The 18,580-nt window shown below is 41.1% G+C and overlaps 1 protein-coding gene across 4 annotated transcripts in view; it reads right to left on the reverse strand.

The window, feature by feature from the left end:
- The window catches only part of LOC131095733 (transducin-like enhancer protein 4), a 99,622-nt gene that overhangs the window by 34,141 nt on the left and 46,901 nt on the right, over window positions 1–18,580 (reverse strand). For 3 of the 4 annotated variants that reach the window (XM_058043797.1, XM_058043796.1, XM_058043794.1), the window contains 2 exons: window positions 10,521–10,725; window positions 10,095–10,111 (listed from right to left, as the gene is read on the reverse strand). In XM_058043797.1, the coding sequence (XP_057899780.1) occupies window positions 10,095–10,111; window positions 10,521–10,725 (222 nt within the window). The remainder of the gene's footprint in view (window positions 1–10,094; window positions 10,112–10,520; window positions 10,726–18,580) is intronic. The other variant, XM_058043795.1, reaches the window with a different exon arrangement.

The raw sequence follows: 18,580 nt of genomic DNA on the forward strand, positions 1-18,580 counted from the left end.
ACTGCAAGGGAATGGCAGAAAAAGGTTTCTCTAACCTCACAAGGTTTACTGTAATTGATTTTAAAAAGATTATTTTTAAATTATTCAGACACTGAATTCTTCTCATAAGCTGCAGTATTGGACAGCAAGGCTCATTACAAAATAGTAGTTGGAGGTTATGGCACAAAACTTTTCTCAAAGCAGGGAAGAAAAGCAAAACAATAATTTCTTCCAGGGCTAAAATAAATTGCAGTTTGATATTTTTAAAAGAAATGCAGAGGGGAGACAGAAGTATAGATAGCATCAACAGATATGGCTTCAACAAATATATCAGGGAAAAAGGAGAAATATAAACACACAGGTACAAGCTACAATTTCTATAAGCCAGATACAATGATTTCCTAATGCCTGGTATTGGAAGATCACAAGGCAAAAGCTTTATGTTATTTAGGTCAGCACTGGCTTTTCAACTCAATGTAACTAGTGATTTCTATACAGTCAGTCCACTTAGTTAATACAATAAAAAGAGAAAAGGACTCAGAAATACGCTGCAATAGCTGAAGAGTTTTATGTTGTGTGTGGTCTGTGCCAAACACAAACCACACACAACTGCAGAAAACTCTTCTGGGGGTTGCTGTAATTGGGAGACATCTCTCCTGGCCTTTTTTCCATACTCCTGCACTGCACTTCTGCAGAACATGCCAGTCTGACAAAGCAGGACCCTGCCAGCAAAACCAGTGTTAGAGTTTATTTTGATCTGTCAAGATTAATACAGCAAAGAAAATACTGTATGCCCTCTTTCAAACCATATAGTGGCTTGAAATATGCCAGCCTCTCTGTATGGTGAATCTGTGGTAGACAGCTCACCCATTTAATGGAAAAAAGGAACAACCCATGTTGAATCTTTTCCTTCTCCTACCCCTCTGCCCCACTTACTCATAAGTATGCATTAAGAACATTCCCACAGCTGTAGTCACTGCCTCTTGAGTGGCAGAAAAACAGAGGTGCAGCTGTGCCTACTAATATTCGTATGCAAACAAGTAGCACTGGACTGGCTGCTATACCTCACTTAAAAGCTCCTTGGTACTCTTTGTTAAGTTGGCAGATCAAAAAGAAGTGATACAGAGCAATCTGCTGTCCTTTTAATGCAATTAGCAGATTTAAGTGGCATTTCACTTTCAATACCTCATTAAAACACTGATTGCATCCAGCAATTGCTGATGATACAACATTCACAGTGTTCCCCCTACAGTCCTCCCTGAGACTTGGTGGAAAGATGGGGCAAGCCCTGAGCTGGCAGCCAGCAGTCAGAGCCAGCAGCCAGCACAGCTTCTGGAGCCAGATGTGAAACCTGTACCCTGGTGCACCGCAGCAGGGGTGAGGCTGGCAGAAGGCAAGGGAAGAGAACACCCAGGACCTGACAGGGAACTGACAGGAGGTCAATAACCCCTGTACCCATGGTCTCCTTAAGTCCTTCAGGAGGCAATGGAAAACACCATCTCCAGGATTAGTATCTCTTAAGCACAGACCCAGCTGCCACATTGCTGACTTTTGCTACACGTCTCCATTTTACAGTTTCTGCGAGACTTTCTACCCCTCAAGTTCCATTTCTTCTACAATCTTCTGACAGTGAAGCACGTGAGTGGTGAAGTCCAGTAAAAATGTGTGGACACAAGACTTCAATTTTCCTCTTGGATTATTTTTTCATGTTAGTCCAACAAGCCAAACAATACCTCAGTTTAGGAAAAATACTTTTTTAATTTCTTCCCCCAATGCACCCAAATGCAAATTAACAGCATCCCAGAAAAAAAAGTGATATCAGGCTGAATTCCTTCAATCCCTTCACTGTGGGAAGCACTGCTGGGGAAGGACCTGGCTCTACCACCTCTGCCAGGAGCTTGGGGCATCCCTGGGGTACCCTCCAGCTCTGGCGCTGTTGCTACCAGCCAGCACAGCTCCACTGGTGCCAAGGAAAGAACAAACTAAAAAAGATTAATTCGCAGATGTTCATGCATTTCACACAGAGGGTGCCCTGTGGTCCGTTGCCAGGGCAACAGGAGACCACCAGCGCGCGCTTTATTGGCTTTATGAAGTGCGTCTCGGGGGCTATAGTCCGAGAAATGCTGCATGATAATCTTCAGGCTTTTCAGAAGCCTTGTTTTGTGTTTATCCACATTTAACCCTCTGAGTGTTTTTAAGAGCGCCACTATGTCTGGCATGACAAGGAATGTAGAGACAGGCTGTGAGGAGACAAACACATCGTCTCATTCCCGGCCTAGAGACCCTGGAAAGCATGTCCTCAGCACCTGCTCCCACCTGCTCTGCACTGAAGTTTTCACCCACAGCCTGCAGGTAGGCTGGCAGGTGAGCTGTTGTAGGGCTGACCTCAGTAGAGCCATGTCTGGAGACAAAACTGACATCAGAAAGTGCAAACGCAACAAAAGTGCCACACTAGACTAACAGGTAAGTGATGGCAAGAAAGTTTTCTCAGTAACTTCAAAATAAGATTAAAAAGATTCAAGTCCATTTCATCAGCTTTCCAGACACATGACACAAGAAAAACCACACTTTTATTTGGAACCCCAATACATGACACAGGCAAACCACCCATGCCAAAACCTTTACCAAAATTTATAAATTCACATAGAGAACTTCCCTTCCTCTCCTTACTCCAGAGCAGTGTCAGGTGTCTCCCCTAGCTGTCCTCTCACCCTTCCCAGAGCTGTCCTCTCTGCAGCCCCTCAAGGCCGGGCTGCAGATGGGAGGGGCAGGAGGGAACAGGGGTTAAAATCACAAATGACACAACGCCCCAAGCAGCCGCAGCCGCCACTGACATCAAGCACTAATCCAGCAGGAGAAGAGAGGCAGAAAGCGAGGGTGGCAGAAGGGATCAGTAGAAGAAATGGCTTGCATTCAGACTTGCAGGAGAAAGAGCATGCAGAGACAATCATTTCCTGGGAAAAGCTAAAGCCTAACGAGAATTTACTCTGCCTCCTTTATTCAGACAACCAACCCCTTTGTGGCAGGGGCTTCCTGACTGACAGGAACCCAGGGCTCTTTAATAGGATTTCCATATTATTTCCAACACCTGCCTATAAGTTATTTGTTTACATTGAAGAAGGCGAGATTCTCAAATCAGGCATCTGCTTCTGGTTCAGGCATATTTTAGGAAACCATGTAGAAAGAAGCTTTGTTGCTATGGAGACATTTTTATTTTCTTCCATTAGTTGGATGAAAAACATTAGCATTTCCAATTTTTTGTTCTTCAAAAGGCCAAATGTCGCTTAAGAAAAGACAGAACTTTTCAAATTGCTATGCAGAATAGGCTAATCGAGCTTTAGATATTTAATTAATTATTCAACTCAATTAGAGCTGTACCAAAGAGAGGCAGGAAACAGTGCAATTTTCCTACAAACTTCCCTCAATGGCCAATTCCTGCTGGCCAGTCTAATTGCTTTTTCCCTCAAAGCACAGCTAAAACTTTGTAGTTCACATTGCACTCAACAGTCTTGCATAACAACTTGCATATCAGTCAGACTGCCCATTTCCCTAAACCAATCATGTTGGACTAGGAATGTGCTCCTTTACTAGAAAAGAGATAAGAAGAGCCATACAAATATACTATTAGCATTCAGTGACTTTACCCATATGACAGAAACTTGCAATGCATGTCATACATGTCACTGAATCCAGAAGGCGCACTCCTTCCCTCCCTTTACCAGATAATCTTAGCATGCCCAAGGAGTCCATTGATTCATGTAAAAATAAGGGATGTTTCAAGTTACTTTGGACCTAAGGGTTTTAAAGACAAAATTAAAATGTTACATGCTCCAAAAAACAAAACCAAAAAAAGAAAAATCACAGTGCCAACAGAAATCTGTAAGTCAAAAACATAATCCGTGTCCCACTTTTGACAAAAACTTATATATGTTGGGTTTTTTCTCCCATTACATTGACAAACATCTTTGTAACTTGACCTGCAAATGTGTTCCTCATTCCAATTCATCCACCATGAGTAAACTAGTGTGAGACATGAAATCCAGTGTGTAAAGCATGATTTTAATTGCATGCTTACAATGAAAAAACTTGAAGAGATAGAATAAACAAATTAATTTCCTCTCTTTACTTCTCTTCCCCCAGCTATTATATTGTCAAAGCCTTTGCACTGGAGACCTTTCCACCCACCTCCTCATTCCAGCAAACTTCCTCTTCCTACTCTATGATGTGAAATCATAATCCTGTGTTATCAACATCACAGTCTGTTGCCATGGAAATAATTAGACATGACTGCTCAGGTTAGAAATTACAGCCCATGTATGTATTTGCCTTCTGGGCGAAGAGAGCATCTGGATAGAGAATATTTGAGTTACCCTAAATCACCAAGTGGCAATACAAAAGTTTGACAGCGGGAAGCACTATGGGAATTTGACCAAATGTGGGCACACCCCTGAGTAAAAATCACGCTGTGGTAACATGCAGAAAGATGCAAGATAAGAGGACAGTGTGCCATTAATAGACAGAAGTGGGTAGAAAGCTATTGGGGAAAACAGGTGAAGCCATCAAAACTAGCATAAGCAGCTAATTCTTTGATGCCAGAGTATATGCTGTCACTTTCATATGAATATGAGTATTCTACACTAAATTAAACTTTCCAGATGACCTCCTGAAAAATACTAAAGACATGATATTGCATGAACGAAAGAAATTTAAAACTCAGTTGGGGTGGGGGGGAGAAAAGAAGAAACAAACACAGCAGGGAGATACACACCTGAGGTTTAGTTTCATGTTCCTTTTAAAAACTACAGAGCTTGAATGACACACTACAAGTTTAGCCATTAAAAGGTTATTAAGAAAAAAAAAAAAACAGTGCCAAAAAAATCAGCTCCATAAGATAGACTGAGACAACAAACAGGACCTTGCTAATTAATATTTGTTCTGCTTCAGCAGACAGTTACTGGACGAGACTGCAACAAACAAGCATGTCTCACCCAATCACATCATTAATCCACTCACGTTCACCACCTGAGGACCAGCTATGCCCCACAGATATTTATTCATCTGTTCCACAAACAAACAATTACAACACATTTTCTGGAATTAGGGCACCTGTTACATTCGGCACAGTTTACACATCCAGAGGCAGATATCAATTAATACTGAAAAAATTACTATATCAGAAGCCAACAGAAGTTACTCGTTATTATTTGTTAATGCTACCCCCAAAACCACACCTCTTGCAGAGCGGTGTAGTTCAAATCCGCTCTGTTTAAAACTACCACTTCATCATAAGAGAAAGCAAAATTCATGCAAAGCTTCATTCCTGAATGGCAAAAGGTACAAACAGAATCCATGTGAGTCTGAAATGTCTGGATTTTAACACGCCTGTGAAGTGTTTTTTTAGCTGAATGGTGGTTAATTGGCCAAATAACAAAATGATCAGGAAATAAATTCTGCAAATTCCTTTAAGTTTGTAAATTTGGCTTGTTTCATAGACACTGAATGCAGAGACATTTGGCAGGACACTCATGCCTCTAGAGGAAGTCCCATTTAAAAGAAACCTGATAATGAGGGCAAAGTCCACAAAATACATAACAGCAGCTTATGTAGTTCCTCTATCAGCAGAAGAACAAAGTCATCAACATAATTACATTTGGTAATATCCAGAAATCTTATATGTTGGGGGATTTTTATTTTAAAGTATTTTGTACTTTCCAGAAGTGCCTCCACACAACTCCTCCAAGCATCAGGTTACTCACAGTAACAAATTCAGGAGTAAGGAGCCTACTCACAACTAAATGAAAAGAGGTCTAAACACCTAATAATGGCTAACAGCTTGAGAAGCACCGGAGCACCTGCTACCACAAATGTAAATGGAATGTGTGAATCGCATCCATCCACTTTCCCTGTATCGCCCACATGTGTAATTATTAGCTTTCACACAGATTAAGGCAAAAGTAATTTTATTTCTAGATTCACCTCAATTTGCCCTGACAGACTTTTCCCAATTCACCAGTATGTTGGCCAGAAATTCACCCCAAAACTCCATTTGATACATTATTTCATATATTTTCTTCTAAAATTCTCTTTTTCCCCCCAGAGGAATCTCAAACTAGCTGTTTTATTCCTGTCACAAGACTGCAATTTTCAATTATTGGCACTTGTTACTGCTGAAACAGATCAAAATGAAAAAAGGTTTCATCACCTTGGCAAGTCTTACTACAGGCTTAGTCTCTGCCCCAAATAATTTAAAAATCAGATAAAGAAAATAAACCTAACAACCAAAAAACAACCTAAAGAAACAAACCAACCAATCCCAAAAGAAAGGCAATGCTTAAGAGGCATATAAAGAACAAGAGATCTACATTAGAAGTGATAAAAAGTTACACATGATGGATCCTGTGCATGAATTCACATGCGTCAGGAGGCTCTGAGGTTCTTGAAGAATCTGCTTGGGGACATCCATGCTACCTCTGGCAGGCGCACAGCCCAGCCAGTAACTGGGAGCTCCTTCATTCCATTTGCTGCACTGAGAGTTATGGGAAGAGGGTGCCAGCACTACACTGCTTTTTGTCAGGTGAAGCTTTTTTACACAAGATGTTTCCATAGCTCCTCCAAAGGGAATGTATTAGAAAAGGAATTTTGTTAAGCATCAGAGAAACTTTTGCCACCTTTGTTCCAGAGATGATATTGGGGCTGGAAAGAAAGACATGCCTCCTGCACCAACAGTCCTCACAGGAGGTGGAAAAAAAACTTGTGCAAGTGCAATTTGCAAGAAAGAATCCACCAAAATAATAATCCTTTCCCTTTTTTTCCCCTCTTAAAAAAAAAAAAAAAGTTTAATAGCTTTGAAAAGGAGACGCACCAAGTCCTCCACAAAAAGCTGTGTGGTTAATGCAGAGCTGTTTGTCTTTCTGTCTAAACACATTATATTCCCTCAGAGCCCTTAAGCCAGGGCTGCACTTTGAGCACAGCCCTGGCACATGCCACCCTTCCCTTCCTTTTGTCCGCTCCACAGCCTTGCCACTGCACAAAGAGCACTCCCATGACCCTGTTTACAGCGTTTAGAGTTTTCCCATACCTCAAACTTTGCAAAGAATTTGGAGGACTGGATCCAAGAAGAAATCAAAGAGCTCCCAAAGCTGTCCTTCTCTACAGAGCTTGCTGTGTCAATGCTGATCTATTATTTAGGAACAGCTCCTGGACAATCTTATATTACCTGAAGGTGACTACTCAGTTTCAGCAGTGAACGACTTAGTTCAGGGGAGGTGCTGGGCAAGATCAGGCGTAACATGTCTTGTCTGGTAGAGTGACGCAAACTGCCTTTTTCCTGGCTTGAACTAAGAGGAGAGTCAGGACCAGCACAGCTAGAGACAGCAAGTTTCAGGAAGAAAACTGCCCAGCAAATCCAAAGCTCTGTAAATAGTGGTAAGAAATGGGTCATTTCAGCCAAATTCCTTTCTTTGTAGAAATGGGTACTGTACCTTTGTTATCTGAATTCCACACTAAAGCGTAAATTTACACTTCATGAGCTATTTTAAAATTCACCCTGCTTAATAATCTATATCAGCAAGAAAACACTTTAAAGTGTCTCTCACAATTAAACCCAGTCACAACCTTATATAAATCAAAATTTTGCTACCATATCAAAACGTTACACTGGGGCTGTATAACATTGCCCATATCCTCATTACATGCTACACTAATTACTACCAGCAGATTCAGAATTTTCTGCACATTAGAGGCTTTTAGAGGAGCTATAAAAAATTTCAGGCATCATTAATTTAAATTTGTATTGAAATTTCCTTTTGACAGATGGCCAAAAATTACTTACTATTTAGAGTACCAGAGCCTGCCTGTTTGCACATTGGAAGAGGAAAGGGAAAAATTAAAAGGAAGAAGGAAATTTATGTCACGTTCATCACCTGTTAAATGTTAAGGAGCATTATCCTGCATGAATAAATTATTTCATACAAGCACACAGACTCCAGCTGGTTCTGGCTGACAAAAACTGTCTCAAGTCACACAGCAGACAATCATAAAAAGCCTCTCTTAACCGGGAACCACTTAAGGGAGGAGGGATCGATTGAACAAGCAACTAACTGCTACTCTGGGCATCACTGAAAACATTTAAGGAAATTAGCAAACTATTTCACCTTGCAAAGCTGGCAGTAAGCCCCATAATGCTGACACACAAGCCAATTCACAACCTGAGCACTGTGCAAGACAAACATCTACTTATCATTTCAAAATAAACTGCACAAAGTAGATGCCCTTCATTCCTTCTGGAAGCTGTATGAGTAACAGCACTTTTGAATCCATCCCAGGCAAAATCAGCCTTTTCAGTACAAATACTCACCCTAATATCCATGCCAGCATAAACACCCCAACACTTCACAAATTATACAAAAAATGACTAGCATAGCTTATATTGTTTAGAAACAGTGAATGGCATATATTAGCAATTCTCCTCAGTCACTTTCTTGAATGAAATCATCATGGTTTCGACTATATAGGTAAGCAAACTCACTCAAGAGACCACATGGCTTTGTGCTCTCACAGTTAGATATCCATCCCACTTGCATTTGTTAGTTTGAGTGCAGGAAAAAGGAAGATGGACTAAACTTATCTGTTCACAATGAAGACTGGGTTTTCTAGGGAAATGGTCATTAATGTGTGCTCCGGCCCCATCGCATTAAGTAGTATTAGCAGTTTCCAGCCCTCATGACAAAGAGGCTGAAGTGAAATCCAACACGCTGTTGTCTTAGGTCGGCAGATAGGCAGCTTCAGTGCCTTTGCTGCTCACGGTGAAAACTGACAGTTCCTGTCAGCTCCTGGTTGTTATGCAGAGCCATGTGTGTAACAGCAAAACTGACAACCATTGGCTCAGTTGCGCTTGGCTGGGACACGTCAGGAGTGCCAGTGGCAGAATGGGTGTGCTGGGATAGGCTGTGGGACACATTCCCACCTGTAGCTGCCAAAGAACCAAGGTGTCAGCTTTTGTGTCAGCCCTAGATGGACAGGTCTCTAGTGGGGGCAAAGCCTGTGCCCAGAACCATGCTTCTCCCAGCACTATAAAGGGAACACTAGTAATATCTGCCTGACAAGATCCTGCTAATCTTGTGTAATGCACACTAGACTCATGCTGTGAACATCTCTTCCATCACTTCCCCAGCCTCAAGAATATATTATATCTTCCTAAAAAAGCACAACTAGAAACCTGACAGACTGTTTCTAAGTGCTTCGTAAGGTTGGTACAGGTCTTGCCATTTATAAGAGAAATATATCTTTCTTTTCACACTCAGCAGCACCTAATAAGGCTTGACCTTGTGTTTCTGAAAACCATGCAAACTAGGAGAGCAGACACACGAAGGAAGAGGACAAGAGTAACACACACCTCTCCATCTGCAGCATTAAAACTCCAGGAGTCCCTGGGAGACTCCGATGGCTATCAGTACGGAAAAGCATCACATGTCACTGAATCATACTGAATGCTCAAAATTATACAAGTTGCAAGATATGTTATTACATCTACTTATTATCATCACCTTACACATGATACAGGTATGCTGCAGAGTCACTCAGAACCTGAAAATTAATTTTTGGAAAAGGAAGGCAGAATCCTCAGTGCAAGCTCCAGTACCACGTTCATCAGGGTCGAGGGAAGGGCAGCTCACTCCTCCCAGCTACAGGATAGCAGGCAGCACCCTGCATCCCCCTGTGAGCGACAGAGCTCTCCTTCCTCAACTGCATTTTAAGGAAATATCAGAATTACAATATACAGCCTCCAAATGACTTAAGACTAGTGGCTTATTCCTTCTGTCTCAAAAGCTTGGACACAGACCCTGGGCAGACCTTTCTTTCCGCCCAAGAACAGCCTCAATGCTGTTCCAGTAAACTCACTGGTCAGCATGTTGCCTGCAATCCTAGCTGCCCCACTACCAGCCATTGCCCAGATGTGATACGCAGGCTATGCAGGGTGCTGCCAATCAACACAAGCATCACGACCCAGTTCCAGTTTGTGACTTTTTCCACCACTCTGTGCCACATTTCAGAAAAATGCAGTGTTCACGCAGCTCTGTCGAGCTACCCTTTACACCTACAAATTGGAGTCCTACCTTGATGGAGTCTCTGTCTGCATGCAGAGCAGCCCCCATGCATAAGGAGGGGGAGATATGGTGGCAGGGGATGGGCACAGGGGGGAAGAAAAAAAGAAAGAGAAAAATACTAGTTAGTTTACACAAAATTATACATTTATCATACTCCAAAGAAAGAATCCTGATGTCTGTTAAATAATAAATTGCACAGATGTTAACTTTTCTGTACAGTTAATTATTAATGCCGTACAGCCAGATTTATAAAAATGGATTTCTAGCATTTGAACACAATTCCTGGCTACTGCTTGATAATAAACACTAAAATAATTAGCTAGGAACTCTTCTGAAAATTGCTCCTCCCTCCCCCACCTTCACTTGCTTTAAACAGGAGAACTTAAAAAAAAAAGAAGGAAACCAAAGCCACACATTCCTCTTGGCAGCGCCTACCTCTTTGGTGATCATTATCATGGTGCTTCTTCTCATCTTTAATTGGGAGGTGGGACTGCCCCCCCAGTGCACTGGAGAGTGCCAGGAGACCAGCACTGCTGCCAATGGGTGGGATGGCTGGAGGCTGCAGGCCCGAGGGGTGCGGAGTGAGCGGCACGGGAAGACCATGTCCATGTGACAAGTGCTGGGCCTGGAGTTGTTGCTGCTGTGAAAAACAAAACACAGATATTGAATTTGTTCAGGGAGCTGGGGATTATCTAATTGATCAACTACATCAACTGTGACTGATCAGATCAATCAATGCATCTGATCAATCCAAACATCCTGGTGCCTTAAAAATGTCCAGATGTTTGGACACAACATATTTGGTGAAACTCAGACTGAACTGGAAAATGACAACAACAAATCTTAAAAAATAAAAAAAGAAAGCAAATGAATGTTGCCATTTTGGTGAATTTTTTATTTTTTTGACAGAGGTATCATGCTTTTCTCTTTCTAGTAGAAACACTCCATGTACACATCTAATCAAAGCATATGTAACTGTAAAAGCAGTTATATAATGAAAAAAAAAGCTGAAAATTGAGAAAATTAGTGTTAAACAGTTCTCCCAGTGCTACTGCGCAGCATGCAGTGAAAGTTAATTTGAAAGAGAAAACCTGAATTAACAATCCAGAAAAGGAAACTGGTTGCAGCCACCGTTTTAAGCCCTTTAAGTGTCCTCAGCGGTACTTGAGCAAATTACTAAAGAAAATCTAATGTAGCAGGGCTTGGGTCCTCCTGTAGGCTTGCTCAATAATGCTGAAATAATTGGGCACTCTGTGCACGTTTAGTGATGCTCGAATGAAAAGCTAGAGGCCTGCCCTTGTACTCTTCTCTAGCTGCTGACTCTGTGTTGTGACAGGTTTATTTGAGTGGGACTGTGATGCATGCACCAGTAACTGCACTGACAAGAGTTTAAAGTCATTTTTACCAGTACACTGGCAACACATAGAGAAAGCCCTTGAGAGGTTCGAATTGGAGTGCTTGACCTCAACCAGGGCTGCATCAAGCTCTGTGCTATACTAACCACTGTGGGGTAGATAGACTGTTGCTATTCATTGGAAAGGCAGTGGAAAAAAACCTTGACAAATCAACAACAAAAACCAAACAGGTGAAAAAGTTTAGTTAAATATATCCCAAGAGAGATCTAACACACTAACCATCCAGCTAATTTCTGTTCATAGAAAGAACAGATAACCCCTAGAATTTTCTTTTCATTTTCAAGCAGTTATTGCTGAGAATAAGTCAAATCCCAAGTCCTGTAGGATTGTTCTCTCCCACCTGCATGTCTGTACACAGGATTTAGAAGAAATAAAAACCTAACTTGTTTTGCATAAAACCATTCCACTTTAAACTTCTAAGACTTACTTATATAGGGGTGAGCTGAAAGTAAAAGGCTGCAAGTCACAGCACACTAGATAACCCTTGCAGCACACTTTACACATAGCTCCCTTGACACCCCACCCTGAAAGAACAGATCCTTCTCTCCTGCTTGGAAATAAACCTCATGCAGTGGAATCAGACTGGCAGTGGCATGCACACATCATCTTATCCAGACCAGTACCAGAGAAAATAGGGCAATGATCTACAAGAAAGCTATGGGGGAATAAAAATACAGAAGAGGGCGGGAGGCAGACCAAAATCAAAACCAGACGAACAAAAGCCCATAAAGAACGTTCTTCCAAGTGGAAGAAGAAGAAAAGGGTAAATCTTTTTCCCGCTTGCGAACCCATGTCATTCCAGCAGGTGTTCCTTCTTGTATAACGTATCAAACCCATTTTGCTTGCTTGAGGCTCTTATGGCAGTATGCTTCATTCTTCAAAATATTAAATTAGCTACAATGAAACAAAGCAAGAGAAAATAGTGTATGGTTTAGCCTCAGGGTTTGAACGGGGCTACCTTACAGCAATCTGGCATGCCTGACTTGGGGAGGGAGGAGAACAAGCAAAAGAAAAGGGATGAACGGAATGATCTGTGTTCTGCTACCTGGATATGAACAAGGAATTTTCTATTCCTACTTGATAATATGCTATAAACCACTGCATGAAGATCTTTGTCTGAATCTGCCAGCGGCTTAAAGTAAAGACTTTGAGAAGAGCCTGAGAATATCAACAGTGAACTTTCCCCATGTTAACTATTATACTGTCAACTGAAGAGGAACACTCATAACACGCTACTGTACAATCCATAGAGATCTGCCTATTGACCTACCCAATTTGCATTATATGACCTCTTCTGTTGACATAGGATGGTTTCCAAAGAACTGGAAGAAAACCACACTGCGAAGGTAATACCCTTTTTTACTTGTCTTTGATAGGAATCTCTCTTCATAGCTCAGCAAGACAACAGCACAGACTGAAGCCTGGAAGAACTGAATATCAATAATGACTCTCAGACATAATATGGTCTTTACGAGTAGTAGCCTAGCAGCTTGAGATCACCCAGAACAGCTGGGCTGTGCCAGTTGCTCTTGCCCAAGAATCAAAGTGTTTTCACTGCAAACTGAATTGCAGAGAGCTCTGAAAAGAACTGCAAAGAGTGGGGAATTAAAAAACCAAACCCAGAGCCTTCCTGCCCTAGAGAACTTTTCTGAGGAGAGCAAGTTCTTCCCTTAGAAGTAATGGGAACCTGAAATCTGGTAACAAGGCCTCAGAAGCAACAAAGTGTCATTCACTGATACAGCAGAACTTTAGTGTCATTAAGTCACTTTGTAACAGCAGAAAGAAAATGCTTTGGTATGACAACTAGACTGCAAAATACGTCTAAACTAACACCCAAAATTTCAGCATAGCACACATCCTGTGCCACACAAGGATAATATTGTTGCATACTGTTAGATGGGGTGGGAGTAAAACTCCAACAACAGAAGGAGGATCCTGGCCGAGGACTGTATTGGTACAGGAAAGACTATGATCTCCTCCAATACAAGGAGAGATGCTGAACACCAAAAATGAGGCACTGGTCCAAAACCAGAAAGGAAGCAAATGCAAGTGAAACACTGGGTAGGCTTTCGCTCTCAAAATATATAAGCGGAAAAGGAAATATAAGTATATAATCACATAATTAATAATGCTGTTTGCTAATAGGCTTAGTCAAGAAGGTAAAGATGAAGTGGCATCTCTGTCATTTGCTATCACTGTATTCAAATACCCACAATGACAGCTTGACTTTGTTTTTCCATTGCTTATGGGCATCACTGGTGAGCATCAGGTGGCCTACATGCAGCAATTTTTTAAAATGGAAAGTTACAGAAAAATGGGCAATTCCTTAGCCCACTGGGCATGAGATTAATGCTACCAAGTGGTAAAAAAGGGTGATCTCCTGTAGTTATCAAAATGCCAAAGTTATGGAGGAGTAAGTACGGAGATAGTTACTCTCCACACACAGAAATATTCCGTTATGGAAGAAAGTTCACACTTATTTCTGCCTGTAGCATGAATTTAGATCATAAAACCTGACACAATTAAAAAACTTTCAAAGAAAGCCTGAAAATGAGCCAACTGAGCAACTACATAATTTTTAAAGTTGCTGCAATGCCTTCTCTTCCCCTTCTCCATCTTCTCTGTAATTTGTAATCTTTGGTCATGTTATTTATGAACTCCTAGCATGTGTAGCATGTGGCTAACTTCAGACAATCCCATCACAGTTGACTACAGTATGCGTAAAGTCAAGCACAGATCTTCAGCATTAATGCATAATAGGTGCAAACTTGGAAAGGCAGACTTTATGATGCTGTAAATTTTCCAGAATTATTTGAAGATAAAAACATCAAGAGTTACTAGCAAGAAATACACCCTATGGAATTACAAAATAGATTGCAATGTTTTTAAGGAGCATTCAACACACACAAAATATAAGAGCACAGGGTAAACACAGCAATCAGAAAGAAGCCAAAAGAGAAGACTGCATTCTTTTTAGTAATAAGTTTAGGAAGATGATAATTTAAATCAGCTGAGTAGTAAAAACTAAAGCTTTCAAAACACATTAACACACGTCAAATAAAGATAACATCTGGCTGCTACTAATGGTATTTTCTTTTCTGTATATTCTTCTAGGCTGTCTAGAGTAAGGAATAAAATAACTCCAAAGTCACATTTACACAAATAGGTAAAAAAGATTTGCTGAAGGCTTTTATCTGAGTAACAGTAATTCTTAGAACCGCCATTCTAAATGTTGATGCTTAGCTTAATTCTTTTCCCAACACATCTTAAGAGATCAACTTTTAAGTAAAATGTGATAACAAATCCACTAACAAATTAGCTTTGAATGCTCTCTTGTTATAGTCAGCACATTCAAAGCCTATTTTCCTGGAAGAGGTTCAAGTTTTTACTGGATATTTTCCAAGCAGCTTGTATTGCAGTAATCTACCACTTTCCCTCTTACAGACCCTGAGAAGTCACGGCCATTACTCAAACAACCTGAACATACTACTCTAACCTGAAGAAATTTCTAATGTTAACAAATTAATGTCTCAAAAAGATATTTTCTCTTTTATAGTTTTACACATGTTCACTACTCGTACCTGCAACACTGATGGGAGAGGACTTCAAAAAATCTGAATCAAACAGTTTTTCACTGTTTGAAACAAGTTAAGTGCTGCTCAGACTGAATCATTGGTATGATAGCATATAGACAAAACAGAACCCAAGCTGAAGAGGAAACAAAGACATAGAAACAATGGCTCAAGAGTACACAATATCAATGTCAGTGGTTTGAAAACCAGCAAAGGCAATTCTTTGGCACATGCAGTTATGAGTGTACTTAAGATGATATGAACTTTTATCTGTTGTGCCTGTTCGCACCCTTGACATGATCTGTACTGTTTGTACTTCCTTTGTACTGCTCTCTCTCTGCTGGCAGATATTTAAAAAATAAAATAAAGTTTTTTTGATGTTATGATACAAGACACCAAAACAGCCCACAAAGAGTCATATAGCAGCTCCTCCAGTGGCATGGTTCTGGAGCTATATGGATATAAACCGTATAACGGGTTTGCATAAAGGAACAGTGGTACTGATGAAGAGTAGAACAAATTACTACTCTTACTCTTTAAAAGGAGAGTGAGCATATTGAAAATTATTACAGTGCCCAGAGTAAAAAAAAATATCCTAGTGGGAATCCTACTACAAACCACCAAGATGAAGAGGCAGAAGAAATATTCTATAAGTAGCCAGCAGAATTCTCAAAATCACAGGCCCTTCCTCTCATAAGGGATTCCAATTTAAAAAATGCCTACTAGAAATACAACAAAACAGAGAGGAAACAGTCCAGGAGGTTCCTGGAGGACAATTTCCTGACACAGTAGGGATGAGAGAGACAACAAGGGCTGGTGCCCCACTGGACCTGCTGTTTGTGAACAGGAAAGGATTGGTGAGAGAGGCGGTGGTCAGAGGCCCTCTTGGCCCAGCCAGCATGGGTTTATGAAAGGCACATCCTCCACATCCTGTGCATATTGTCTACATGGACTTTAGTAAAGCTTTTGACACCTTTTCTCACAACATTCTCTTGGAGAGACTGGCTTCTCACGGTGTGGATGAGTGCACTCTTTGCTGGGTATAAACTGACTGGATGGCTGGGGCAGCAGCGCTGCTGAATGGAGTTAGACCAGCTGGCAGCCCAGGGCTCAGCGTTGAAGAAAGCTGTGCTAAATATCCTTACTGACAATCTGGACAAGGGGATTGAGTGCCCCCTCAGTCAGCTGGCAGATGACACCACGTTGGGCAGGAGGGCAGGAAGGCTCTGCTGAAATTTCTTGAGGGATTAATGAGCCAAGGCTAATGGTATAATGTTGCCCAGGCACAATCTACCTGGTAATATTGGGATCTTATTCCAATAGTATAAGGTTCAACAAGACCAAGTCACGACAGCCCCATGCGGTGCTACAGGTTGGAGGCAGAGTGGCCGGAGACCTGACTGGTGGAAAAAATCCTGGAAGTGCTGGCTGACAGCAGCTGAACATGAGCCAGGAGTGTGCCCAGGTGGCCAGAAAGGTCAATGGCATCCTGGCCTTTATCAGCAGTAATGTGGCCAGCAGGACCAGGGAACGAATGCCCTGTACTCCCAACTGGTGAGGCCACACCTGGAGTTCTATGTCCAGTTCTGGGCCCCTTAATTTAGGAAAGATATTGAGGTGCTGGAGTGTGTCCACAGAAGGGCAACAGAGCAAGTGAAAGGGTCCAGAACACAAGTCCTGTGAGGAGTGGCTAAGGCAGCTGGGGCTGTCTGGACAGGAGAAAAGGAGGCTCAGAAGACATTATCACTGTCTACAACAGCCTGAAAGGAGGTTCTAGTGCAGCAGGAGTGAGTCTCTTTTAGCTATTGGATGAGAGGAAATGGCCTCAAGTTGTGCCAGGGGAGGTTTAGGTTGGATATTAGGAAAAACCTCTTCCCTGAAAACACAGTCTTGCATCGGAACAGGCTGGTCAGGAAGGTGGTGGAACCACCATACCTGGGGAAGCACTCAGAAAAACTTTTGAATGTGGCACTCGGGAACATGGTTTAACTGTGAACACAGTGGTGCTGGTCTGATGGTTGGATTCAATGGTCTTAGAAGTCTTTTCCAACATAAAAAAATTCTGTGATTCTATGTACTGTATCAGCAATTAGTGGAAACTAAGTGCTCAGATGCAACTTATCTACTTGCATGTCTCTGTTCACAAAGGGGAATGAATACAGACCTTAAAAATATAGGATTAAGAATGAAAAATTATGAAAAAGGACAGAGAATAAGGAGCAGAGTAGTAATAATAATAATAAGGATAATAATGATTTTTTTAAAAGAATTAAATACCATGTTACTTGCTCTCTAAGATTCAGCAATTTATATCTTTGAGGATGCTGATTCCACAGAAGGAATGCAAGCTCTACTGACAAAACTAAAGGGAGGAATGAAAAAATCAATAGCTGTCATTAATCAGAAGAGGAGCATTTAGAGCTCCTACATAAATAACAAAGAAACCATCAGAATCATATCTCTACAAATTGCTTCAAAGATCTTTTAAGGGATCTAGGAACAAAAAGTCATCTCCCAAATCATATTGTGGGATGAAAAGCAATACATGCAGAGCACATTTCCGTTCTTAATCATGTATATAGGAACATCTGTCAGGCTACATGTTTCATCATTTGTCCTCCCTTCCACTCTAATGACTATTTTTCACCCAGCAAAACAGCATAGACAGAGGACAAAAAATTAATACAACCTACTAACAAATAAAAGATTCATGGCCAAAAATCGGACATAATCTCATAAAGGGAAAACCTAGTCCTCTGCAAAAGGCTAAGTTCACCTTCCAACAGTATTAGAGTCCAGTAGTCCCTTCTTCTGATTGCAGGACTTCACCTCAATTTCACACTGGAGGTGGAGGGAGGAAGAATTAAACTCTTCAAAATCACTTTCTGTTATCATTTAATAAAGGGCAGAAATTCCCACATAAATCACAGAACTTAAAACTTTCTTCCTCCTTCTCCCCCATCAGTTTCTATTTAAGGTAAAGAAAATCCACATCTGCCAGAGAAGGCAGAAAGCACAAATTGTAAGCTAAAGGCCTTGCCATGAGGAGTGCCAGTGGTGTGATATGTACCTTTACATATCAAAACTCTGCTTCGAAACCTTTCCACACAGACAAGTGCAAAAAATAACAATGGCAGCAAATCTGTGTTTTCTGCTATGTATAAACAGATGACAAAATTAATCTCTGGCTAAGTAGGTGCACACTGGTTAATGTACCTTATTTACCAAATGCTCCACTAATGTCCTATCCATAGGCACTGGGAAGAGATTTTTTTTTTTCTCCTCTGGACTAACAGTAAAAAGACAGGATTTCTGTAAATTTTAGTCCTTTCCTTTAGAAATGAGAGTAATGTCTGTGCTTTTCCCAGCAGACTTCTAAATAACCTTCTAGGGTCACCACAGTAAACAGTTTCTAAAACCTTGGGCTAAAAACTGAAAAGTTACCATCCGAGATGTATCACAAATCAAACAATAAAAGATAGAAGTTAAGCCATGGCACTGGTCACGG

Source organism: Melospiza georgiana, chromosome Z (assembly GCF_028018845.1).
Source record: "Melospiza georgiana isolate bMelGeo1 chromosome Z, bMelGeo1.pri, whole genome shotgun sequence".
Taxonomy (NCBI): Eukaryota; Metazoa; Chordata; class Aves; order Passeriformes; family Passerellidae; genus Melospiza; species Melospiza georgiana.